The 27,197-nt window shown below is 38.5% G+C and overlaps 1 protein-coding gene across 2 annotated transcripts in view; it reads right to left on the bottom strand.

The window, feature by feature from the left end:
• Positions 1–27,197, bottom strand: part of LRBA (LPS responsive beige-like anchor protein) — a 706,055-nt gene that overhangs the window by 151,598 nt on the left and 527,260 nt on the right. For both annotated transcript variants that reach the window (XM_075543710.1, XM_075543711.1), the window contains exons 45-46: positions 17,761–17,901; positions 16,532–16,651 (exon numbers count right to left, since the gene is read on the bottom strand). In XM_075543710.1, coding sequence (XP_075399825.1) covers positions 16,532–16,651; positions 17,761–17,901 — 261 coding nt within the window. The remainder of the gene's footprint in view (positions 1–16,531; positions 16,652–17,760; positions 17,902–27,197) is intronic.

Genomic DNA, 27,197 nt, shown 5'->3' with positions numbered 1-27,197 from the left:
GTATGGATTGTGAAAAGAGTTGTACAAGCCCCAATAAAAAGATTTTACATTTTAAATTTCATTTGGAATTTGTCAAGATATGAATTCGTGTTTTATTTTTAACTCCGCTCCCCATGTTTCAAGAAAGGTAGAGTTGCTGCCCCCAAGGGGGCAAACCAAGAGGGGAGTGCAACAGAACAGTGATGGGAACAAAGCCACAAAGTCCCTGAGGAACTTCTGCCTGAGGATTGTGGACTTCCACCCCGTGGAAGACGGGAGGACAGCATTTGGCACGCCTCCTGAACTGGCTGGGGCTCCATCGTGGCCTGCGGGAGAAGAAACGTGGACTTATGGGAAACTCGCCTTTTGGACGTGAATGAAGCTCTATGTCATGATGTCTGTTAGTGTGGTGGCTGTCTGTATGTTTTTATTTTCTAGTTTTTTTAATCTTTTATTTTATTATTCTTATTATTTTGTTTATGTTTTTTGGTGTTGATCTATACTAGAACTGCAGATGGGCAGTCTTAAACAGAGGCCAGACCAATGGTTCCTGGGGGGCATGGGAGGGGGGGGAGGGGAGCAGGGAGCCAACAAAGATGGGTAACGGACGGCGAGGAGGGTGTCTCTTTTCTAGGCCTGTTTGAGCAATTAAATTGTATCAAAGAGGAATTACTGAGAGGTGAATGACAGGCTAACATAATAGTGGGGGGATAGGAGGGAAAACAAAACCCAATATATAGATGTGTGTGCATATATAGATAGATATATATTTATGAATGTGTATTTGCTTGTATGTGTGTATAAATGCAACAAGGAAGCAGATCGAACTTTGAGCCTCGACTTAAATATTAACTCAGTACAAAAATGGTTTGTTCTAATGTGGCACTGTAATGACACCCACCTCTCAGACATGATCACTAAAGACCAAATGGGTGCATTAGCAAATGTGGTGAAGAAAGCTGATGGTGCCCAGCTATCAAAAGTTATACTGTCTGGGGTCTTAAAAGGGTCTTGATGGCTTGTAGCTAAACAAGCCAATATGGGCGGCAACAAGGAAGAAGCATACCAGCCTATGCAATCATTAGGTGTCAATGGGAAGAGGTATCAGAAGTTCAAAAAACTCACATCCAAATTGATATGGAGGGGAGTGGATATAGTGGAGACCCAAAGTCCACCAACAAGACAATTGGACAGTCCCCCTTAGAAGGGCCACATGGAAGGGAGGATAAATCCAGGGTGCGGTGTGACACTGATTCGACCATGTAACCATCCTCTTTCTATTAAGGTCTGACGTGATATACCACCTCATTGGTCATTTTAAGGATTGTGTATGTTCATTTGCAGTTGAGATAGAGGGCTCCTCAGATACAGCGACAGGAGAAAGGGTGCCATGAGGATGCAAGAAGTGAGGGGTGGAGGGGAGGAAGTGGGGAGAGAGGGGAGTTGATAGTACTGATGAATGTATAACCCCACCCGATTGGAATGAACAACAGAACTGTATGGGAAGGGATATATTGGAGTAGGATATGTCAATAAAATATTATTTAATAAAAAAAGAAGGGTAGAGTTAAATTGTGGAAAGTTACATACGTCATACTATGAAGTTTAGTCTTTTTCCGCAAAAAAATTAATTCTTTTGTTTTCTGTTGAAAAACTAGAAGGGGAGTAGGGAGCCAACACACTCAGGGATTAGGGAACAACAAGAGATCTAAATTTGATGTTGAGGGGGAGGTATAATGCCTGGTGGAGTTAAATCAAGTGCAATGTATCCAAGAGGAATTACTGAGCCAAATGGAGGGTGAGCATGATAGTGGTACAGGAGGAAGCTGAAAGGAAATAGAGGAAAGAAATAGGAGGCAAAAGCTATTTATAGAGGTATAGCTGGAGGCATGTATATATGTAAATATAGTAATTTATAATGAAAGGGCTAGAGACCAATGTGCATATATTTATGTTAAGTATTAACATAGTGGAGAAACTCTGGATCTCTACTCAAGGCCTCCCTTAATACAAGAACACTTTGTTCTAATAACCTGTCACTCTTTGATACTCACCTTCCTGACATGATCACTGAAAGACAAAACAGGTGCATAAGCAAATGTGGTGAAGAAAGCTGATGGTGGTGCCTGTCTATCAAAAGATATCGTGTCTCTGGTCTTAAAGGCTTGAAGTTACACAAGCAGCCACTCAGCAAGGACGCAAATAAGCCCACAAGGAAGAAGTACACCAGCCTGTGTGATCATGAGGTGTCGAAGGGATCAGGTATCAGGTATCAAAAGATCCAAAACAAACAACTATATTGATGGCAACGAGGGGGGTTGGCATGGAAACTCAAAGCCCATCTGTAGAACAATTGGATATCCCCTCACAGAATGGTTATAAGGAAGAGCTGATTCAACCAAGATGCAGTATAAACACTGACGGAACACCCACCATTCCTTTAGTTCCTCAATGCTTCCTCTCCACCCCCCAGTACCATGACCCAGCTCTACCTTAAAAATCTGGCTAGCCCAGAGAACACACATTGGTACAGATAAGAGCTCTCAACACATGGAATTCACGACAGATTAAACCCCTCAGGAACAGTTGTGGGAGTAGTGATATCATGAGGGGAGGGAGTGGTCAGGACGGGGGAAGGGTGAGAAAGGGGGAACCATCACAAGGTTCGATATATAGCCCACCACCAACCCCAAAGGGGATGAGTGACAGAAATATGGGTGAAGGGAGACATGGACAGTATAAAATACACAATAACAATATATAACTGATCAAGGATTCATGAGGGCAGGAGGGTGGGGGAGGGAGGAGAAAAGAGAGGAGCTTATACAGAGGACTCAAGTAGAAAATATTTTGGAAATGATGACAACATATGCACAAATATGCTTGATACAATTGATGTATGGAATGTTATAAGAGCTGTTAAGAGTCCCCAATAAAGTGTTTGTTTGTTTGTTTTAAAAAGGTCATCATCAAATCAGCACAAAATTAGTAAGGGAGTGAGTATATATTAAAGCATATTATAATATAATTATGAGGAAATCTACACAACTAAATTTGTCAATGAGAATTTAATATCTTCCCAATAAAAAGGAAACATGCTTAGCTCAACTGAGGTAAACCAATACAAGCCAAAAGAAATAAGGAAATACATATAAAATCCAAATTTTGCTGTGATAGAATTCATACCAATCCTAAAAGCATCTTCCCAGCAGCTCTCCTTTGATATCACACTACACAATTATAGTTCAAAATGATCTCTTTTGACAGATAAAATTTAGTAAACAGAGCCAAATATTGTGTCCTTCTAATACTTTTCCTGAACGTTTACAAAGTGAAATATGGTTTATATTCATCAGACCAGAACATTCATTCAGCTCTGGATAGGAAACACATGTTCAGCAATTCTTAAAAACATCAGTGGGAAATGATAAGTAAACAACACTGACAGAAGACAGAGATATTTACAATTTACATTTTCTTCTGACTTGCTGACAATAATTTTAATCTCTATCACTTTTTAGGCAGATGGGCCTTAGAAGCAGGTAACATAGTAAAAAATGTAGTCTATCATCTCCTGAAATAAAAACGTGAAAGGTTCACCGAGAGGTTAGACCACAGTTCAGGATAAGCCCGTTGCTTTGATCACAAATCCCAGGGCTTTCATGGCACAGTGACAAGGATTGGTTATGACCACACATATGCTTTAGTTTTTTTGTTGTTGGTAAGGTATGAGGCTCGCTGAGATGAGTGGCCTCTGCAGCCAGGATGCACAGCCTTCTCCTAATAGTCACCAGTTCTATCCTCTGAGTTAAAGGCATCACTTCAATGGGATCTGGCCAGCCATGTCAAATACTAAGCTGTGGTCCCAGAATTTAAAAGATCATCAAAACAGAAATCAAATGCAGAAGCTACTTCAGGGCTGTTAAATTTTAATTTTACCCTTACTTCAACATGAAACCTGACAACTTACAAAAATACGCCTGAGAGCAAGTTAAAAGTGTCTTGCTTTTAGGGGCTTTGAATGGAAGCGAAAGCCACCGCTGAGCTTGTCTAGAGATATAGTTTATGAAGATAATGAAAAACTTTCCCAAATAACCTTTCTTAAGAAACATAAAAGAGCTGACAAATAATACAAAAATAATAATATAGAAGTTTCAATATATTTAAAATTTTGAGTTTTTTCTTAACTCACAAATAAAACGAAAAAAATGAATAAAGGTCAAGCAAATGTAAAACAACAGGCATTTCATATGAACTACATATGTGAAAGCTTTTGGATTGATGTTTGGTTTGATGTTCAAAGTTTGTTTCTTCTTACTTCATAGAAAAAATGCTATTTTTCCCTTTTGATAAAATGAAAGCCTTATAGCAATTTTTAAAACTGAAGAAAAATGTATAATCACTCTACATAGAGCTAATAAATATTTTCTGCATTAAGACATTAGAAAAACAGCATTTTAAATGCATTAAAATAAGGAAGAATCATGGGTTACAGGCCAATAGATAGCAATCTATTTCAATCTGATATAGTGCAGAGAATAATTGAGTTTGAGTTCTATCTGCTCAACTTACTGGCCACATGGCCTTACATTAATTTAATTTCTATGACCCTTACTCATCTCAATTACCCTTTCTAAATCAGAGTTGTTGTGAGGCTCATAGAGATAATAGGGAATTCAGTATAATCATAAGATCTTATTATCATCATTAATGGGGCACCTGATAAAAACCTTAAATTACAGATTCAACTGGCATAATGCTTTAAGTCAACAGGGCACTCACTGACTTATGTGTGTTCATAAAATCATTTAATAATATTTCCTTGCAAAAACGAAAATATGCCTACAAAATATTGGGAACATCACAATCCCTAGTAAATAACTATTGCATTTAAAACAATTTTATTCTTTTCTTATTAGTAATGACCAGTAAGGTTTAACATGTCTCACTCTATAACAAATACCTTCAATATTGTATAGTTCTTTTTTATGCTTTTAACAGTTTGTAGTTCTGTATTTGCCCTATATAGCTTCCTTCACTAAATCTTTTGGTATTCTGGGTTCCCTATTTTCAAAGTAAGTGTAATTTAGAAGGAGATAATATGCTTTAAAAATGCCTACTCAAAATCCTTTCTGCATGAAGTAATAACTATAGATAGATAGATAGATAGATAGATAGATAGATAGATAGATAGAGATCGATCGAGAGATAGACAGAGATAGATGTACTAGAACTTAAATCTTACTGCCATTGAGGGACTGCTGACTGTAAGTGACGCTACAGAACAGAACAGAGCTGCTGCTTTGGGTTTCCAAGACCTTAAATCTTTATGAGTGTGGAAAGCCTCCTTTCTCTCCTCCTAAGTGCCTGGTAGTTTCAAACTGCTGACCATGCAATGAGCAGCCCAGCAGGTCACCCACTGTGCTACCAGAGCTCCTCAAAGAGGTATATATCAAACGTTCATGGGAAATGAAAAAAAAAAAGTTCATGGAAAAAAACCGTAATTAAAAGATAATAAAATGTTCCATGAACTTCTTGAAACCCCTGCATATGCGTGTATTTGTGTGTGTATATGTGTCCTTAGGGACGACATATGTACTTACTCTGCTATGACTATGGGGAGAAAATGGTTAATATCAGTGCCCATGAATATATTAATGAACAGTTTCCATCTTTTTAATTGAAAAAGATATGTGAAAAAAAATCATGTCTGACATGTGTACATTTTATAATTAAAGAAATTTTGCGAATATTTTCCAAGTACATTAAAATATTTTTATGTTGCTCTTTTAACATTATGTATAGAGAGCACAAGTATAAACTTTACTATTAAAAAAATCACTACGTGAGTTCATACTTAAACCTCCTGGCACATGAAGAAAGAGTTTCAGATGTGATTTTTTAACAAGTCTATAAGTTAGTCAAAGGACAAGATGAAGGGATACATAGTTCAATTAGCATGCCAGTATGCTATATGGCTGAGACAACTGAGCGAACCCGCGTGAACTGACTCCAGTACGGCTGTGAAGGTGGAATAAAAATTAAAGGACAAGTGCACCAGCTAGAAATGTGCATGGCCTACATGGAAAAACGAGATTTTAACTTTACTTTCTTTTATTAATTCTAAGTTATTAAAACTGCATCGGAGCAGGAAGAATAAAAAATGAAAATATTTTTACTAAGCAAATAAAACTCTCATAAACACTGAAGCTGAATTATTTTTTTAAAAAGCAGAACCCCCAAACTTAAGTGGGTTAAAATACATATTTCAAACAATTAAGGTTGATGTACTGTAGCTAGACATTTTTTTTTATAAACGGCCCCAATGCTGATGCCATCAGCATCTATGGAAGGTATTCGCATTGTGGAGATGTGCTGCTAGGGAAAAAGTGGAACCTAATTTTTCTGCAGCCTGTAGACTCCAGGGATTTCTGAGCTCTAGAGGGCAAGTCAAAGGCCTCATGCTTCACAAACCTCACAAGACACTTAGAAACACAATCTAGGATCACCTCCATTTTGTATTAGGATTTCACATCTCCATGTTTACTCGGGATTTTCAAGTTTACGTAAATTCATTTTCTATTACTGCATAATCACTTATTTGTAAGTTATTATTTAATAATCTCTTAGGTTTTAGTTACATTCCATTTAATTCAGAGACGTGTGGAAAATACTTATCTAACTTTTGTAGAAACTTTATATAGATCATGAGCACCCCACATAATTAATTTTAAGAAAGGGTTTTTAATTTCATATCCAAGATCTGACACATGAGAGAAGGGATATAATGCTTGTAAAACTGTGATGAGGAAGAGGTTCATCTAACAATAGAAATGTGTAAAACTTCATCATTAACAACTTCCGGTCAGCAGCGGACATGCAGCTACCAATTTTCCTCAGAGTAAAAAGACCTCTTCAGAACCCGAGGGGACAGCTGTCCTGGTCGACGTGGAGCACACATCCAAGTGGGTTTGGAGGTGCCCTTCTCATGAGGATGGCTGCACACGCTTCTGTCTCCTCAAGGCATTCTTTCCAAAGGCTCTTTCTCTGGCTACTCCTGCTTCCTGACATTTTTTTTACTTCACTCATTCTTTGAACAAATATTTATTTACTGAAAGCTAACAATCCACAGGATTGTTCTAAATACTAAAAGTACAGAGTGAGGGAAACAGTAAGTCCCCACCTTCAATTTTCTAGAGCCCAGTGAAGGAGAAGGAACCCTGGGCTAAGTGTTGGGCAGTATGAACCACTGACCTTGGTTCCAGCCCAAGGCTTACTAGACATCACCATAGCACCTTCTGTTTGTCTTATAAAAAATCCAAACTCCCCAAAACAACAAAACAGGGGTTCTGAGGCTGTAAATCTTTACAAGAGCAGATAGCCCATCTTCCTTTCACAAAGACGGTAGGTTTAGCAGTCCAACCACTTCCCCGACCACACCACCAGGGCTTCTGCATTTTATATATTCTTCTACCTGCTGGGGTTGGTTCTTGTTTCCCCAGTAAACTTCATAATGATGGGGTTCTTGTTCATCATTGTTTGCCTCACAGTGCCTGCATAGAGCCCGACACTCACTATGTGCTAAATGCATTCAACACAATGTGATATTTCAAGTTATAAAATACTTTTATAAGATTCAAGGAATTCTAAAGAAGGGAAAAAACCTCACTCAACTGCTCACCAAAAAGCCAGTGCTTTGAGCCTACCAACCATCATGCCAGAAAGACGTGGCAATCTGCTTCTAAAAGATCCACCGCCCTGCAAACCCCATGGGGCAGTCCTACCCTGCTGTGTGATCAAATGAATCGAACAAACTCGAGGCAAAAGAAGACTCCAAAATTTGATGGTGGACATGTTCAGTTTCAGATGTCTATTAACATTCAAATTTTTCATATGAATATATGCAGGGGTACCAAGAAGAAAATGGAACTTTCCCCCCAAAGCTACGTATTTAAATGTTTTTACAAAACAAACTTATCACCTTTAAAGTACTCCCCATTGCACTTAATACATTTGTCAAATATGTGATTCCATCTTGGAAACATTTTTCAAACTCATGTTTGGATGGCTGACAGCACAACCCCCCCTCCCCCCACCTTTTCTATGTTGTCAAATCACTGTCCTTTCATGTCCCTCTTAATTCATGGAAACAAAAGGAAGTTGCACGGATCAAGGTCAGGTGAGTCAGGTATGTGGGGCAAGAGAGGCATTCTGGTTTCGGTCAAAAACTGGTGCACTGCGATGGCTGCATTGTCTTGGTGGCAAAACAAGTCCCCGTCTGCCACAAATGAGGCCTTTTTAGTCACACGCTGTTACGCAATCTTTTCTGAACCTCTAAATAGAAAGCTTGATGACAGCTTAAACTGGTGGAATGAGCAAAAACGCACTACTAACCGACATTTTCCTCCAGTCCAGAAGTTGATGAACATCCGGAGCTAGGTTATCAACAATCGACATCTCACCCTTTTAAAAATTGTATTTTATTGGGGGCTCATACAGCTCTGATCACAATCCATCATCCATCCAGTGTGTCAAGCACATTTGTACATTTGTTGCCCTCACCATTCTCAAAACATTTGCTTTCTGCTTGAGCCTTTGGACCACTCATACACTTGAGTTTTTCCCGTAGCGTTGTCCTTGTAAGCTGTGTTCAACATCACAACAGTTTCTGTGGCATTTTTCCCGGAGCAGGAAACAAAATTTCACAGTCACATGCTATTCTCTCATGTCAGCCATCACAAAAAGTGAGATTCAGCTGAAACCACTTTTACGAAAAAATTCAATATGACCGTAGAGAACCTTCCCAGGTGATGCCAGTGGGTGCAGTATCTCAGCGTAAGTTGCATGATGCTCACCTAGCAGGAAATATGCACACTACAAAAATTTCACCCAATGGAACTTATTTCCAAGGTTTTTTTTGGGGGGGGGTACCCTCTCATACATATGTGCATTTAGAAACCACAGGAGAGCTACGGGACAAGGGCTGTCCACCAAAGGAACAGAAATACATGAAGAAGTCCAAAGCTTAGCCCGAAGGCCCGCCCGTGAATCAAGGGGTGGGGAAAAGATCATTAAGTAAAGAAGATTAAAAATGGGGTAAGAAGATAAGGTTGGAATTTCTCAAGTGAAATATTACAAGAAAAAAAGGGATTAGTGAATTGGGTTAACAATGATGAGCAGAGCCCAAGAGGCAGAGTATATTATAGGCTGGGCTGCTAACTATTAGGCCAGCAGTCTGACCCCACCAGTGACTCCCTAAGAGAAAGAGGAGGTGTCAGCTCCCATAAAGGAAAGAGAATGTTTTGAAATTGATGATGACAACATCTGTACAAGTTCATTGATATAACTGATTTATGGATTATTATAATATATGTAAGAGTCCCCAATAAAATGATTTATTAATAAAAAAGATTCATAGCCTCAGAAACCCTAGTGGGTAGTTAAACTTTGTTCGAAAGGGTTGCTGAGTCAGAATTGGAGTTTGATTTTAATAATGATGATAGATCTACGGAGATGAGAAGGGAAACTTTTACCTCCCACTTAACAACATAAAAGTGACTTTGATAAGGGTGATTTCAATGAAGCAGTAGAGAAGGAAGCTTGGTTAGAGTGGGCTCAGGAGCTGCGGGAGTGAAGACCTAAGGGAAACAATTCTTTTGAGGAGTTCAAACTAAGAACCAGCGGTGTATTACAAAGGGGTCCTGGGAGTGCAATGCTAAGTGTTTGGTTGCTAACTAACAGGTCTGTGGCTCGAAGCCACCAGCTACTCCATGGGAGACAAGACCTGATGCTCTATTTCCCGTAAATATTACAGCCCGTGAAACTCCATGGAGCAGTCCCACTCTGTTCTATGGCATTGTTAATGAGTCAAAATCAACCTGATGACACGTTTACATCTGCAGCAGCCGTGTTCTCTACACAAATGTCCAAGTACAATTTAAGTTCTCTGTCTTGTTATCATCTCACCAAATCCTATCAGTCTTGATTTTCTAAATATGTCTTAATTTATCCACATCTCTCTACCCCATTGCCCCTACTGACTGGAAGCCTCCACGGCCTCTTTTAATTTCTTTAACAGTGAAACAACTGCTTTTACTTTCACCCTTAGTGCCATACATATTCAAACGCCAACCACAGTCATGCCTTAAAACCACAAAATCTGTTCCCCTCTGTCCCACTCTCCTGGGGTGGGGGTGGTGAGGGGAAGCTGGCTTCTTTAACAAGTCTTTGACTAGTAATAGGGACCGGACCTTTACTATGAAAGCCTGCTTTACAAGACCTCTCAAACCTGGCTCTGGACTTCCTGTCCTGTCCCTGTCCTCACACACTGTCCCAACGAGCGCACGCATCATCTGCCACGCTGCATTAACACAACTTGTCTTCCTGGTCTCTCCAGTAGTGTGAGTGTTCAATGAGGTCGAGGGTTATTTTTAACAACCAGAAACACAATGAAAATGAATGAAAAAAATTTACATTAAATGCTTCCCGGGCATTCCTACCAACCTTTACTACAGTTTTCCTTTAACTACTGGGAATGCACACACGGCAAGCACTCAGCGACCGCGGAAACCAGTTCAGGGTTGGACCTGGAAATCAGGCTGGGGACCTGCTTCTGAAAGTCCACAGCCTGGAAAGCCTATGATGCAGTTCTACTCTGCACACGCAAGGCTGCCTGGAGGGATAATCGAGTTGACACCAAACAACAAGAGCAACAGTATTTTAATACTACGCTGAAGCACTAAATTCGGAGCTTCTGCAGATGTGTGGTTCTCCACAATTTCCATTTTAGATCCATTTACCATTGCCCCCCTTTCAAAATAATAAAATGAGGTGTCATTTATGACTCCTTCCCCTCTACAATCCGGGCTTTCAAGCATTTCTAGAGGAAGTGGGGAAAAGATGAAGCGACAGCAAGTCACACTATTAGGTTAAATTGACTGATGCTAACAGGCACCTGAAATGAGAGAGCTGCCTCAAGAGGGGAGAAAAAAAGAAACCAGCCCACAAACACACACAGAACAGTGGTAACACCGTACCTAGGAATGTTCACATATTTGATTAACATTTCGTAGTGAACTTCATCCTAGCTTTATGAGACGGATTTATTTAATAAATTTTGGTCTCAATAATTCTGGGTTCAGATGGAAGAATCTATTCTGTGTCATCGTTATGAAATTTGAGTGACTTTTGAAGGCCTGAAACGCGGACCCTCCTAGGAGTTTAAAACATTATTAATCGCAGTAATGGCTCGCTAACCCCTTGCTAACACAGTTCATTTCATTCCTGAGCGCTGTTGCTGCCCGTATTTAGGTGACGCAGACAGCAGAAACACTGTCCATCAGAGACAATGAAGGCTTTTTACCATAAGCAGAAAGTGATCCCTTGCTAAGATTCTAAAACAATGCTCTAAAGCAGGGGTCCTCAAACTTTTTAAACAGGGGGCCAGTTCACTGCCCCTCAGACCCCTTGGATGGCTGGACTATAGTTAAAAAAAACTATTAACAAATTCCTATGCACACAGCACATATCTTATTTTGAAGTAAAAAACCAAACAGGACAAAAATATCCGGCAGGCCGGGTAAATGTCCTCGGCAGGCTGCACGTGGCCCGCAGGCTGTAGTTTAAGGGCCGCTGCTCTAAAGCCTTCAAAGCCCAATTAAAGTAGCCAGCCACTAACCCTAATAAATTGAGTATTTTTTTTGTGGGGGGGGGGGAGTCTCTTTTAAACTAAAAAAACAAAAAACTCATATTTTCATGTTTATTTTACACAAAAAAAATCACTCATTTTTAGCAAAACTTCTATCTGAAAACTGGGACAGTACAAGAATCAAGAATTCTAAGATATTAAAGCAACAAGACTCGCTCTGCTAAAGAAAAAAATGTTCTTCAAATATCAAGTTACCTTTTTGAAATTTTTATTTATATGTCTTCTGTCCTCGTTACAGCTTATCATTTTTATGAACCTGACATCAGAATACTTTTGGAGAATGTATACTATTTAATGAAGCAAGGGGTACCTTAGAATTTGCTACATGTTTCCAACCATTTAAACCCACATTACAATCTTCATTCAATACTATTTAACATTTCCCCTACTATTTCTTAAAAATCCAATAAGAAAACAAAAACAATACGAATAAAGATGATAGCATTTATATATATATATATGTGAAAGAAATATTCATATTATAGTAATTTAAATGTTTTACTACACATTTATTTTCACAGCTATATTATTATAATACCTAAATGTGGTTTATAAAGTGATAAGATGCAGTTTTTTTAAAAGAGGCATAATAAAAAATATATGATCAAATTTTCCCTCACTTATAAAGATGTTCCCTTAATGGCCTATAAACTCAAAAGTCCTAAGTCAAGTTAATTGACTGACTGTGACTCTATAGGAGAGAGTAAGCTATCTTGGTGTGTCTTCAAGGATGTAAATCTTTACAGGAGCAGAAAGGCTCATTTTTCTCCTATGAAGCAGTTGGTGGATTTGACCTGCTGACCTCAAGTTAGCAGCCCAATGCTTAACCCAGTATACCCCCCACCCCACCCCCCAAAAAAACCCTCCAAAAATACCAATTCTCTGCCATTGAGTCAAAGACAACTCATAGTGAATAGCTGTGATAGGTAGGTTTATTGTGCCAACCTGGCCAATAGGAACATGGGTTAATAAGGTCACAGTTTGATTGGAGGGCAAAGAGATCAATGGCTCAGCAAGCCCCATCCCTCTCTTGCTCTCTGGTGATCAGAGCAGTGTGCGGCTGCTTTAGCTAGTTCTCAGCCTCAACTTGTGAGATACACTACCTGTGGGACAGCCAACCCATGGATCCTGTTGCTAGAGCTTGAGGTTCCTTTGAGACCTGCTTTGCCATGCTGCTCGTGTATACATTGCTTGAGCTTGAGTCTGTCAAACTCACTCTGTCGAATTCTGCAGTCTTGTCCTGCTCAAATTCAATATCCCATCTGAGTCTGCTTTGCTAAGCTCCTTTCTGACTGTTGGTGACCCGTCCTACTGTTTGCTGCCTGTGGACAGACTGCTTGCATTGCCTTAGGAAAGACTCAGCTGTCTGCTTCCTTGATCTTAAACCCAGCAGCCCTCCAGAGTTGAAGGATTTCCAGCATATTAACTGTTCTATGGAAGTGAGTTGAACTGAGCCCTCTGTACTGCCGTGTAGACTAATCAGCTGTTATATTCCTTTGTGCTGTATCTATCTATCTATATAGTTATAATCATTTTAGTGTCCTAGTTTGTTTCTCTAGAGAACCCTGACACAATAGTCTATCTAACCATATTTTTACATTCTTTTCTGAAAGTCACTGGAGCCCTTGTTGAATAGTGGATACTACTTGGGTTGCTGACTGCAAGGGCAGTAGCTCAAAACCACCAGTTGGAGAAAGAGGAGGCTTTCTTCTCCCTTAATGAGTTACATCTCAGAAACTCACAGGGGCTGTTCTACTCTATCCCACAGGGTTGCTATGAGTAAGGATCGACTCAATGGCAGTAAGTCTGGTTTTTGACCCAAATGAAGTCATCAACAACCAAGAAAGTTGTCATTGATTTACTAAAAGTCCTGGTTTATCTGTGACCTCTTCAACCTGTATATGTTTTGAGTGATTAAAATGGAGAATAAATAGATTGGTTATTTAAAGAGCTGACTAATAGGTGAAAGGATAGTAGTTGAACCCATCCACAGGCATCTCAGAGAATGTGTCTGGTGGTATTAAAGCTGGCTGGGGCATTCAAAGGAAAGTGAGATAGACCTGAGTCATGATTTGATAAGGAACAAAATGAAAGAAAGTGGAGAAAGATGTTCATATGGGCTTATTTTATATCTTAAAGTTAGCGTACCTTTATAGGAAGTACTAGGGAACATAGAACCAAGCATTGCTAGCTAAAGACTCTTGGTAGAAAAAGGCTGAAATTAGGAAATGGAACAAAACCATTACAAGGATATAGCAATGTATTGCCTGTCTATTGAACGATTTAGCAGAAACATCTCTTATTAATTAGAAAAGCAAAGTTGCCCACTCTATTATAAAACCAAAAGACCCAAGGATCCCTACCAGAGTTAATTCCTACTCACAGCAGTCACTCTACAAGGCAGAGTGCAACTGCCTGTAGGGTTCTGAGACGCAAATCTTTAAATGAGAAGACAGCTGCATCTCTCTCCTGTGAAGCAGCTGGTGGGTTTGAATTGCTGCCTTTTCGCTTAGCAGCCCCACTTCACCCAAGGCACCACCAGACCTCCTGATCATACACCTGGAAGACCATCCTTCAAATTCACGGTCTGCTTTTTGTTTATACTCCTAGTAGCTAACTTAATTTCAGAAGGCTACATCTTGGGTGCTTAAGAGACGAAGGGATATGAAAGCAACAGAAATTTCACAGGTCTTCACATTGATAATGTGAAGCCAGGCTTGCCAGTGTCTGCATGTGTCCATAGCGGTTATTACTGCCCCAAAGAGATAAAGAATTAAATAGCTTTGAGATTAGAAATACAATTTAAGAGTGATCGTTTATTTATTATTCACATCTATCTTTATCTAATTATCCATTTTCAAAATTATTTATGATGATTCTTACATCACTAAGAAGAATCTTACATGACTTTATTCTTACGTGAATCTTCAAAGTATGATGTAAGATATCGTGGGTATTTTCCTGTATTTCGCCGCCACTCCTCTATGGACAATACAATGAAACACTGCTCAGTCCCGCATCCTCCTCAAAATTATGTGTGAGCCCATTGTTGCGGCCACTGTGCCAATCCAGCTCAAGTATTTTGGAGTACACTATTTATAAGATCAAAAACCTCAATAATTGATCCAATATAAAATATTGTTTTTATGCACAAATGGAAATTTTTCCAATAAAATATCTTTGAAGCAAGCTGTGCTTTGCTAGACAATAAAGGACAGTATGAGGGGGGCTCCATAAAATTTTGTAGAAAAACTCCATTATATTTTAATTCCATTTTTCCACAAACTGTTTGAAACACTTTGTATAGGAATACGTTTATTAGACTGCAACGCAGCACAAATACAAAACATGAAATCACCTTATATCAGGCAGTTTGGCCTATGTACTAGGTTCTTGCTAGCCATATGGACACGCTAGTCAAAGAGTGAGGATTGACCAGACCATCAGGAACAGCTGGGGATGCAAAGTTGAGTGAGCCATGTGGTGAAGCTGGAAAGAACCTGAACATGGAGAGTATTAGATGAGCTTCTGGTCAATAACCATGGACTGAACGAAGTAGTGGAGTGTATGTGCCTCTTTAGCACATCGTTCTCTGCACTGCGGTCCTTCCCAGACCTCACTCTGTATTTTTCTTCATTGTTAACTTTTAGGGTTGTAATCAAGCTGTAGCCCTAGGTAGGATAAAGCTCTGTGAGTCATTCCAGTGAATCAGTGACCTCACAGGGACAGTTCGTTAGCAGAGGTTGGCACCTGCCTGTCTGAAAGTCTCAAAAAGGTATCATTCTAAGATATGAGGTCTAACTTAGCTCTTCTTGGCTGGAGTTGACAACAGATATAAAAGTCTCACAAACCCACAGGGGCCAGTTTTACTCTGTCCAATACAATTGCTGTGAGTCAGAATTGAATCGACTCAATGGTACTAAGTGGTACTTTGAGTTGTAAAATCTTTCATATGGTTCTTATTGCTTTCCTGCATATTAAAATTATTTATATGTAATCCACATATCTTTATGAAAACATAAGGTGCTTCACAATCACAGGTGCATTTCGTTATACTACATAGCACCTAACACAGCATTTTGCATCATTTCGTATCAAGAAATAAAAAACTATACCTTTGAAGGTAGAAATTAAAGTCTAGTAAGGACTATATTAGCTACTATGGAAAATGGCCTTTTAAAGTCATACAAGCAATTGTAATCTTACACTGTACAATGCCAGCTGTACATTCAGGACCAGCAGCAAGTAAAAGATGATTATCTAAGACTAGAGAAGTAGGATTTCTAAATATAATTTTTTTCCAAAGTATTTTCCTATTTCATTAAGATCATAATTCCAATGACCACATAGCCTTACAAGAAGGAGATCCTTTTTTTATTCATCATTTTATTAGGAGCTCGTACAACTCTTATCACAATCCATACATCCATTGTGTCAAGCACATTGGTACATATGTTGCCATCATCATTTTCAAAACATTTTCTTTCTACTTGAGCCCTTGGTATCAGCTCCTTATTTCCCTCCCTCCATCATGAACCCTGGATAATTTATCATTGTTTTCAGGTCTTATACTGTCCAACGTCTCCTTCACCCACTTTCTGCTGGAGGTCATCCTTATTACATTATCTTTCTTAAAAAGAGAAAAGAAAAGAACCGGGGTGGGCACACATTCTACACCTAAAGAGAGAGGCAGAAATTCTTCACAGTGACTCTTGGTCACTTAATTAAGGAAGCACCCTCTGAGGCTTACCTTTCGTAACAGGACCGCATTAAACGAGAGACATTTCTCAACATTCATCTAATGTACACTGGCAAAAATAATTGTAAAAGGAAATGCTTCTGTACCTTTATATCAGAGGTGTCACGCTGACTGTTTCTCCATGCTCGGGAAATTGAGGAGAAAGTTCTATCTGCATGATCAAATTTCCCTCCTTGCAAATTTAGGAAATAAGTTGTAAAGGGTTCCTAAAAAATAAGCAATAAAAAATGCCCCATTTATTCCCTCAGGTATAAAATACAGTTTTTAATAAACCTGTATAGATAAAACATCAAAAGGACAAAACGTTTAGTCAATAATGCAAGAGGGCTTTAAAAACTTTGTAGAAAAACAGAACGAAAAGATAATAGAATTCCTCCACCAACCTTTTGAACCCCCTTTATGTATGGTAGGTACAGAATGGGAATTATACCTAAATGATTACAATAATGTTCCTGTTCTATTTCTTAATTTTAAGAACATTTATAATGAATACTTCCAAATTTTAGTATTTCCATTTTCTTCAGCTTTCTCTTTCCCAAGAAGAATTTGTTTCCCAAGTACCCTTCAAACACATATTAGATGTTATTTTCTTCACAGTACATGGAAAGAGCCCACTGTGCAAGTTTCTTATTGTTGTGGCTCAATATTTAATTTATGATTAAGAAAAGAAAAATATTTGGAAGATTTAAAAGCCTCCTCTTAGTTAAAGAACACTTAAACACATATTAGTGGATAATTGCTTGAAATTAGCTAAGCACTATAAATTACTTCTAGGATTTATGCCTGCCTGCACCCTTCTAACAAGCTTTAATTAATGATGTGCTGCTAATGCTTTCCCAAAGAAATTACTTTCTAGTAGACAAATCACCTTTCAATTTTACAGAAACATTTCTTGTTTAACCAATATATTATCGATACATGGCAGCCTCAGAGTTGCCTACAGACATACCTTTTTCCATTTGGTGCAATTAACGCTGCCGAGATATATAAATATATGTCTGTGGCAATGAAATCCTACTGAGGTCTAGCTTTAATAGACATCTGAAAATAACCTGTGTAACAACTTAGAATCTAACAGGATAGCTAACGTTTAAAGAGGCAAGTGTATGGGAAAACTTGCACAATTCCAGATGAAATATTTTAAAAGACCTATTAAAGTACCATGCTAAAATAGATTCCAAACAAATATAATTAAAGTCTCAGTCATTTAAAATTTCTAATTTTCAAAGAAGATTCTGATGATTTTGAATCATGACATACTCTCCATCACCTTAAATTTATTTAGTCATGGTTTTATTATTTAAATTGAACTTACTATTCTTAGCAGCCATGCAAGAACAAAACTTGCTGTTGAGTAATGAGTACCATAGTGAAACTTTGGAACTTGGTCATCTTCCCATGATTCATAACGCTCTGCAAAGAATGCTGCTCTTTTGGGATTCAAAGCTCCGATTGGCTGGCAATCAGGTAGGGGAAAGAGAAAAGACAAGAAGTCATAAATGCAATCATCCTTTATCTTTTCAAATGTTACTTTATTAGTAGGCACGCTAATATATCACCATATAGATACACTATTTACTAGGTAAGTAAAAAATATTACATGCAGAAAACAAAGAAAAAAGCAACTTTATTTTTCAAAGCAGGGTGACCATACACATTTAACTACGTGATACAGAAATCTCTCATTCCTCAACAAGAGGAAGACTCACTCAACTAAACAGATTGGCATAGTGATTCCAACAATGCTGAGCGTGGTGCAGGACAAGGCTGCGTTGTGGTGGCTTGTCCACTGGGTCCTTTGAGTTGGAACAGAAAACTACCAGTATTAGACATACAAGTAGAACTGTACTCATGTTGGTGAACGAGGATAGAAACATGCCTTCAGGAAATCTCAAAAATCAAAGAGTAACAAAGCCTAGGTTTACAGATATAGTCCAAAAGGCTGTCAATCAAGAGTGGAAAAGAACCTAGACTCAATGAGATAATAAAGCCACACAGTCAGAAGGTAGCTTTAGAAGATAAAAGGAGTAAGTACATGTAACTCCGTGTTCTTGCACCTAACAAACATACAGTAAATTCTGACTACTGTTTTACTCATGGTCTTGAAGAGTACAGGGAAAACCTCGAAGGCCCCAAGTACATTGTGAAGCACAGAATGGCAACACAATAGATGTTCACTGATGGTATTATTGTTGCTGCTGCTGCTACTTAGGGAGTACATGAATTGAATGAAATAGGATGCAAATGTTTACAGAATTATAGATTTTTTTCTTAAAGAATACTTCTAGAGCTTTCTTAAGATTCTAAAAGAGTCTAGGGCTCAAGGAAGGTTAAGGACAATCCTAAAACCTTCTGATCTTGAGGAAATCTCTATTCCTTATTCAAATTGTAAGTACCACTTTAACGAAGGAGGGAAAAAAAGAGATGTAAGATTATTTTGTTTAATGAGATTTAGACTAGCCTTTTGCTTTACATCCCTTATAAACACCTAAAAGATCAAAGAGTAAATTACTATTTATAAAAGAAAAAGACATAGGAAAGAGGGAAATATCATATTTAAGGGGACATTTTTAAATAAAGTAATTCTGAAACATTGGCTTTAAAACTGACATATTTTAATACATTCTATTGAGAATGAAAATGTTCAGACCAGTTTTTACATGGCCTTCATACAAATATGTGATTATAGTAACAACATAAATTATTTTGACCACCTTTCCTAAATTACTAAGTATTTTATTCAAAACCTCTATTTATCTTTGCTACCATTTGCTTTTGATAACACAATTCTAGTCAACATGGCTCTAAGTCATTTTTGCAAGCATACTGAAAAAGAAAACGTTTGGTGATTACAATTTTAAACCAAGGTCCACCGTCAACTAATTTAAAATGCCATTTTAAAAACATCAGTTTCTGGGCAAAAGAATTGTATCTGATTGACAAAATTTATGCCAGTTAATAATCGAACTGACTCTAAGAATTCTTTGTTACAGAACCAATTTGGAATGCTTTTAAATGTATTTTACTTGGGGTCCCTAAGGACTGAGCCAGGCAAAAGAAAAGAAGGAAGAAATAAAATCATTGGAAGACAAATTATATGAATTAAAAATAGAATCAATGTTCCTTCTGTATGGTTCTGCAGCAAATTAACTATTCACTTTATCTGCTCCTATTTTTATTACTCTCCAAATGAGTATCCCCCCAAAATCAATAGTTATAAAATCACGTTTCTTGAATATAATGCTAAAACCAATTAGGATTGATTTCATTCGTGCCTGGAAAAATGGCATCATGCAGAGCTCCATATAGGTGGAACCGCAGTATTGATTCTGGCTGTTATTGTTACAGTTGGTTTCTGAAGCCTGCTATAGGACAGCTATCAAGACATGCCACCTTTATTTGCAAGCATATAAAAAAAGAAGTCCCCAAATAAAAGAAGGTTCTTGGGGGGAAAAGTAAAAAAAGCGGACTCGTGGAGCTGTGCAGTGACAATGATACACTATCAGCTTACTCAGAGAAGTTACAGTGGGAATACACACATTGAATTATACATTACACGAAAGCACTGATTTATTGTGGTAATAACATCCACCTCATTAAAAGATCCTGCTTTGCTGCAGTTGGAGGGCTACATATTGTTTACTGCTATAAATTAATGGCAGTGCAAAGAAGATTGTGGGACCGTCCTAACAATAGATCTGTAATGACAGTGCTGTATATCACAGCTTCCTCGGCAGCTTCATAACAAAATGGAGACAATGTATTGAGCTAATACATCCTACCAGGCTCACTCATATTTTTCTGACAACTGCTTTAAAAGATGAACTGAATCCAACTATGTTATAATGCTGCGAAACATTCAACTAAGCAAGAGTCAGTCACACACCAAACGACCTCACCGCATTTTAAAAGCATTGTCTAAATCAGCATTTAAAGACGTTTGCTCATCTCTGCAAAAGAACTAAGAGTAAATGCTGATGGCTCCTCTTACTTATACCGTCTGTTACGAGAAACCGTTGCAAGCCAGTTCAAGGAGATTCCGAGCACTATCAGCAGACACAGCTCTTTGAACACTGTAACTGGATAAGCTACAGAAAGCTTTTTCTTTTTATCAGCAAACTGATTAAAGGAAGAAGAGGAAACACGAACTGTATATTACAAAATGGTCATAACTTAACGTGGAAAAAACTCAAGAGAATATAAGTATTGATTAGAGAGTGTAAAAATGGTGTAATTCAAATTCACACCCAGGCAAACATGGGTAGTCGTCCTGGATATAGAAAAATAATTCGAAGCATTACAAAAAGCTAACAAATAGAATCAGTAAGATTTTCCAGCCTATTGAAATACAAAAAAGAAACCTAAATACCAACAGTATTTAAAATTTGTTCAAATAAATAGAATGATTTTCGAATTGGAGTATACAGAGTAACAAAAGAAGCATTACCTAAAAAATTAATTTTAAAAAAATTTCCATTAAGGTAGTGACAAAGACAATAAAAACACAACTCGAGAAAGTAGTATTAATAGCAAAAAATTAGAATATTTTAATAACTTCACAAATAACACAATTAACAATTAAAATAGTGATAAAAATTCTATGTAAGAGGGTATGAAGTATGTCTTTCAGAATAAGATATGCAAACTAACTTTTTAAATCTGCTTAAGTGCTATAAAATAAACATTTTTTCCTCTATTCTCTGATGATGATTATTTTAATTATTAGGGAAATAAAATTATTGCATATAAAGTACCCATCTGCCTGAAATGTAGTGATTAGTAACAATAATTAGTATTATTCAGGCTATTTTACCAAGACTTCTTTTAAAGCAATTAAATAGCCATGACAGAACAGGTAGAGGGAATGATGTCAGCCTCCTCATCAAAAAGAACACTTCAAGAATACAACTACTATACAAATTCACACACCAGGAAACGAAGAAGTTGAAGAATTCCACCAACATCTTCAGTCTGAAATTGATCAAGACACACGGATAATTACTGATAGCCGGAATGTGAAATGTGAAACAAGGAGAAAGAACCAGTAGTTTAAAATAAAAATATAACATTGATGGAAGAAACAAAGTTGGAGATCACATGACTGAATTTTGCAAAAGGAATAACTTCACAGTTAAATACATCTTTTTAACAACCCAAACAGCAACTAAATATGTAGGCCTTACCAAGTAGAATACAGAAAAGTTCGATATCATCAGCCAAATCAAGGCCAGGGCCAACTGTGGAACAGAAAATCTACAAGTTCATATAAAACTTCAGGTGGAAAAAAAAATTTTTTTAAAGTTCAGGTGGAAGCTTAAGAAAATAAGATCCAATGTACAACCTTGAGTTGATCCCACCTGCATAATGGGACCATGTCAAGAACAAATTTGACCTATTGAATACTAATGACCGAAGACACGATGAGTTACACAGTGGCATCTAGAATATTATATATGTAGAAAGCAAAACGTCATTTAAAAGCTAGCAGAGGAAGAAAAGGTCAAAGTGGCTGTCAGAACAGACTCTGAAACATGCTCTCGGAGGTAGCACAGCTAAAACCCCTGGAAGAAATGATGACATAAAAGAGCTGAATAGAAGGCTTCAAAAGAGAGCTTGAGATGACTAAGTATCGTAATGAAATGGGGAAAGATCTGGAGTTTAAAAGCCAAAAGAGAAGGACACAATTAGCACATGCCAAGCTAAAGAAATGAAAAAATTCAAGCCTCAGGTTTTAATATTAAAGGATTCATAAGTGGAATATTGAAAGATGTAAGAAGTACCAAAAGAAGATTAAAGGAATACAGAGGCACTGTACCAAAAAGAACTGGTCGATGCGCAACCATTATTAAAAGGAAGCATATGATTAAAGGCTGGTGATATTAAAGGAAGAAGTCCAAGCTGCACTGAAAGCGATAGTGAAAAACGTGGCTGTCATAAATGGCAGAATACCAACTGAGCTGCTAAAAAAACTGATGCTGTGCGTCCCATCAGGCTCAACTGGTAAACACTTGTAAAGGTCAACAAATAGACTTTGAAACTATTTATGGGCTTTTTTTTTTGTCGTTGGTTTTTGTTTGTTGTGGTTCTTGGAGTTGTTTTATTTTCTATTGTTGCTTTGTTTTGCTAGGTCTTGTGTTTGTGCATATTATTATTAATATTACCTCTGCCTGTCTATCTAGATACTATAGATGGGATAAACAAGTCAGAGGAGAAAACAACGAGAGGACAGTTCTGGAGAGACATGGGAGAGGGGGAATTGGGGGAAAGGAAGTGGGTGTTAACAAACCCAGGGACAAGGGAACAACAAGTGACTGAAAATCGATGGCCAGGAAGGTGTAAGATGTCTGGTAGGGCTTGATCAAGGGCAATGTAACCGAGAAGAATTACTAAAACCCAAATGAAGGCTGAACAATATAGTGGGACAAGAAGAGAGTTAAAGGAAATAGAGGAAAGAACTGGGAGACAAAGAGCATTTATAGAGATCTAAATACAGGCATGTACATATATAAATATATTTATATGTGACAATGGGTAAATAGATCTATGTGAATATATTTATAACTTTAGTATTAAGGAAGCAGATGGACATTGGGCCTCTACTCAAGTACTCCCTCAACACCTTCCTGACACGATCGCTGAAGACAAATGTGATGAAGAAAGCTGATGGTGCCAGGCTATCAAAAGATATAGCATCTGGAGGCTTAAAGGCTTGAAGATAAACAAGCAGTCATCTAGCTGAGAAGCAACAAAACCCACATGGAAGATGCACACCAGCCTGTGTGATCATGAGGTGTTGATGGGATCAGGTATCAGGCATCAAAGACACAGAACAAAATATCATGTCATTGTGAAGGTGGTTGGGGAGAGAGTGTGGAGTGGAGGCCCAAAGCCAATCTGTAGGCAATTGGACATCCCCTTACAGAAGGGTTACAGGGAGAAGACAGGCCAGTCAGGGTGCAGTGTAGCACCGATGAAACATACCACTTTCCTCCGGTTCTTTATTCCCTCACCCTCACTGTCATGGCCCTAATTCTACCTTACAAATATGGCTAGACCAGATCATGTACATGGGTACAGATAAGAGCTGGAAACACAGAGAATACAGGACAGATAAACTCCTCGGGACCAATATTGAGAGTAGCCATACTAGGTGGGTACAGGGAAGGTAGGGGAAGAAAGGAGGAACTGATCACAATATCCTATCTATAACCCCCTCCCAGGGGGATGGGCAACAGATAAGGGGGTGAGGGAAGACACCAGACAGTGCAAGACATGGAAGAATAACAATAGTCTATAAATTATCAAGATTTCATGAGGGAGGGAGAGGGCGGGAGGGGGGAAATGAGGAGCTAAATAAAAAAGAAAAAAACAAAAATCTGATGCTGTGCTCACTCATCAGTCTAAGCCAAGAAATTTGCATGAAAAATATGATGCAATAGAATGCAGAAAATATCCAACAATATCATTAGTGCCATATCCAAGTAAAATTTTACTGAAGATGATTCAAAATCTGTTTGTAACAGCACACTGTCAGAAAGCTACCTGAAATCCAAGCTGCATTCAGAAGAGGGTGCGGCCTGAAGGATGGCGGACGGATCTTGGTTGAAAGCAGAAAATTGTTTACTAGATTATGGAAAGACATTTGATTGTGTGGATCATAACACACTACAGGTAACAGTTTGAAAGAATGACAATTTCAAAATACTTGATTGTGCTCTTGCCAAACCTATACATAGAGCAAGAGGCAGCCATTCAAATAAAGGAAAAGGATACTGTGTGGCTTAAATCAGGAAAGATACGTACATCCTTTCACATACTTAGTCAATCTGTATGCTGAGCAAACCTCAGAACTAGACTGTGGGATGAACAAGGCAACACTAACAACCTGCAATAGACACAACCCGCTTGCTGAAAATAAGGACATTTTGACGGACTTTCTGATGGACATAAAAAAAGAAAACCAAACTTCTCACAACTGGATTGTGTTAGTTGGGGTTGACTAAAGAAACAAATTCATTGACACTCATGTGTATGAGAGAGTTTTATATGAAAGAGCAATTTCACATTAAGAAAACATCTCAGCCCAGTCCAAATCAAGTCCGATATTACCCCATATGTCAATACCAGTCCATAAATTCCTCTTTAGACCCATAAAATACATGCAATGACGTCTAATGCAAGAAGATCGCAGGCCATTGGGTGGAAAGTCTTATGGATACAGTGGCAGTGGAAGCATCTCAGAGCTGGCAGGGGTCTCCATGTGGTTCCTTCAGGTCAAGGGCTTAGAACTATGTGTCTTCTCCACAGGAATGTCTCAAGGGAGAGAGGACAGAGGAGGAGGAGAGAGGAGGAGAGAGACGGAGGGAAAGGGAGAAGGGGAGAGGGAGGAGGAGGAGAGACCAGCCTCCAGTGAGCTATTTATCTGCTTAGCCCCTCCAAATGAGGTCATCAAGCTTCCACCTGAATGACAGGCTGAACTCCACCCCTTCACTCTTTAAGTCTCAAATTGACAGCAGATTATGTAGCTACCACATGGATCACATCATGATAAATGGAGAAAAGACTAATGTCAAGAATTCCATTTTACTTGGCTGCACAATCAATGCGCGGAGGTTGAGAGATCAAACAATGTGTTGTTGCATTGGCAAATTTATTGAAGACCAACTCTCACTATTTAATGTGTTAAAGAACAGAACTATCAATTTGAGGACAGGAGTGAACCAGACCCAAGTCATGGTATTTTCACCTGTCTCATAGGCATGGGAAAGCCAGTCCAGGAGTAAAGAAGACAGGAGACAAAATGACACATTTGAAGTGTGCTGTTGGGGAAAAACACTGACAGTAGTATGAACCGTCTGAAGAATAAACCCATCTTGAGGAAAATATTGACAAAAGTTTCCTTAGGAGCTAGGATGTGGAAATTTGTCTCATGTCCTTTGGATACTTTATTAGGAGAGATCAATCCTTGGAGAAGAATATCATGCTTGCTAGAGAATCAGCAAAAATGAGGAATATCAGCAATGAGATGGATTGATACAGTGACTGCAACCATGGGCTAAAGCATGACAGTTGTGCAAACAGCCCAGAAGCAGGCAGTGTTTTGTTTCTTGGCAGATGCAGATTCTGAACTTTGTTCTTTTGGCAGTCCACGGTCCTTTCAACATTCTTCCCCAGTCAGTACACATAGCTGTCTTCAAGGCGGTTACAGTTACCCTAATTCCTTCTTTGCTATTGAAATTTACTTCTAACCTGACATTTTGTATCAACTCTTCTGAAGTGGGGTTAAAATCTTCTGGCCAATTTCACAGTTAACAAGGACCCCCCAAAAAATAATTTACAGGAAATTGACAAAGAAGCCGAAAAATTCTATAGAGTTTTGATTGCGTTTACACACTGAATTCTCTTTTAAAATTCTAAAGCCTCACGAGAGAGTTGTTTATGCCTTTATGCAAGTGGATTTCTTTGGAAAAAATCATTAAATCCAGAATCTGAGGGTGAGAAGAAGAAAAGGTGACTAAAGGAAAAAGATCATTCTAGAACTTAAGACTCAGAAATACAGCCCATAAATAGGATACACAGTTGCATTTCAAGATACATTTTGTGGGTAGACAGAGGAGTGGCAGACAGCTGCCCATTTAAATGAAAAGGGGTTCAGGGAAAGGCGAGTCTACTACTTTACAGTTATGTTTAGGATCCTGAGTGCTGTCAGATGCCCCCCACTACCTTCTAACAGTGCGTACACAGGCAGGAAACCCCGCCTGGGTTTGCACAAGCCTCACAATCATTTGCTACCCTTGAAGCCATTGTTGCAGCCAGGTGTCAACCCATTTCTCTGAGTCTCCTCCACTTTTTAACTGACTGCTTCACTAATGAGCATGACTCTCTCCAGCAACCAACTCCACGTTCAAAGCAGCCAGAAAGATGTGTGTTCTTCGGGCAGTGCATCATATTCAATATTATTCACAAACGCCATAATGCAAATGCATCAAGTCTCCTTCAGTTTTCCTTACTTCTTTCAGAATATATATATATATATTCTCTCTCTCTCTCTCTCTCTCTCTCTCTCTCTCTCTCTCTATATATATATATATATATATATATATATATATATATATATATAGAGAGAGAGAGAGAGAGAGAGAGAGAGAGAGATTGATTGATTGATCGAAAGGCTTCAGTGAGGCGCACCTTAGTTTGAAAAGCGACATCTTTGACACTTGAGAGCAAGGGTGGGGAACCCTTACTTTGCCAAGGGCCATGTGGGTATTTATGGAATCATTTGCAGGGCACACTGGTCAAATATTTGATTAACATACCCCTAAGTGAGGCTAGCACTGGGTCTTTGGTGAGACTCAGGATGTCAGCAGGTATTAATGATCCCACATGCCTTACATGACCCATGGGCTGCACGTTCACTATCCCAGCTTTAAAGTGTAGGTTACCAAACTTACTATCCCCTTTTCAGAAAAAAAGAAGAAAAAATTACGTGGAGAACCGCCCCAATCCCAGAAATTCATCAAGCCACATCAGAACAGATTCAAGCCACATCAAATCCAAGGGACGAAGGGGAAACACGTGTCAGGAAACGTTACATCACAAGAGATGGCTGTTCTTCCTTCGATTTTGAGGGCTTCTAGGAAACAAGGATGGCGTGTAGACGAAGGGCTACCGCAGGATCTCCACGGCAACCAATAAGGTCAACAATGCTGTGCGCTAAGTACTCGCCCAGGTGAAACCCAAATGACTACCCAG

Source organism: Tenrec ecaudatus, chromosome 3 (genome assembly GCF_050624435.1).
Source record: "Tenrec ecaudatus isolate mTenEca1 chromosome 3, mTenEca1.hap1, whole genome shotgun sequence".
NCBI lineage: Eukaryota > Metazoa > Chordata > Mammalia > Afrosoricida > Tenrecidae > Tenrec > Tenrec ecaudatus.
This window is presented reverse-complemented; position numbering and strand designations above follow the sequence as displayed.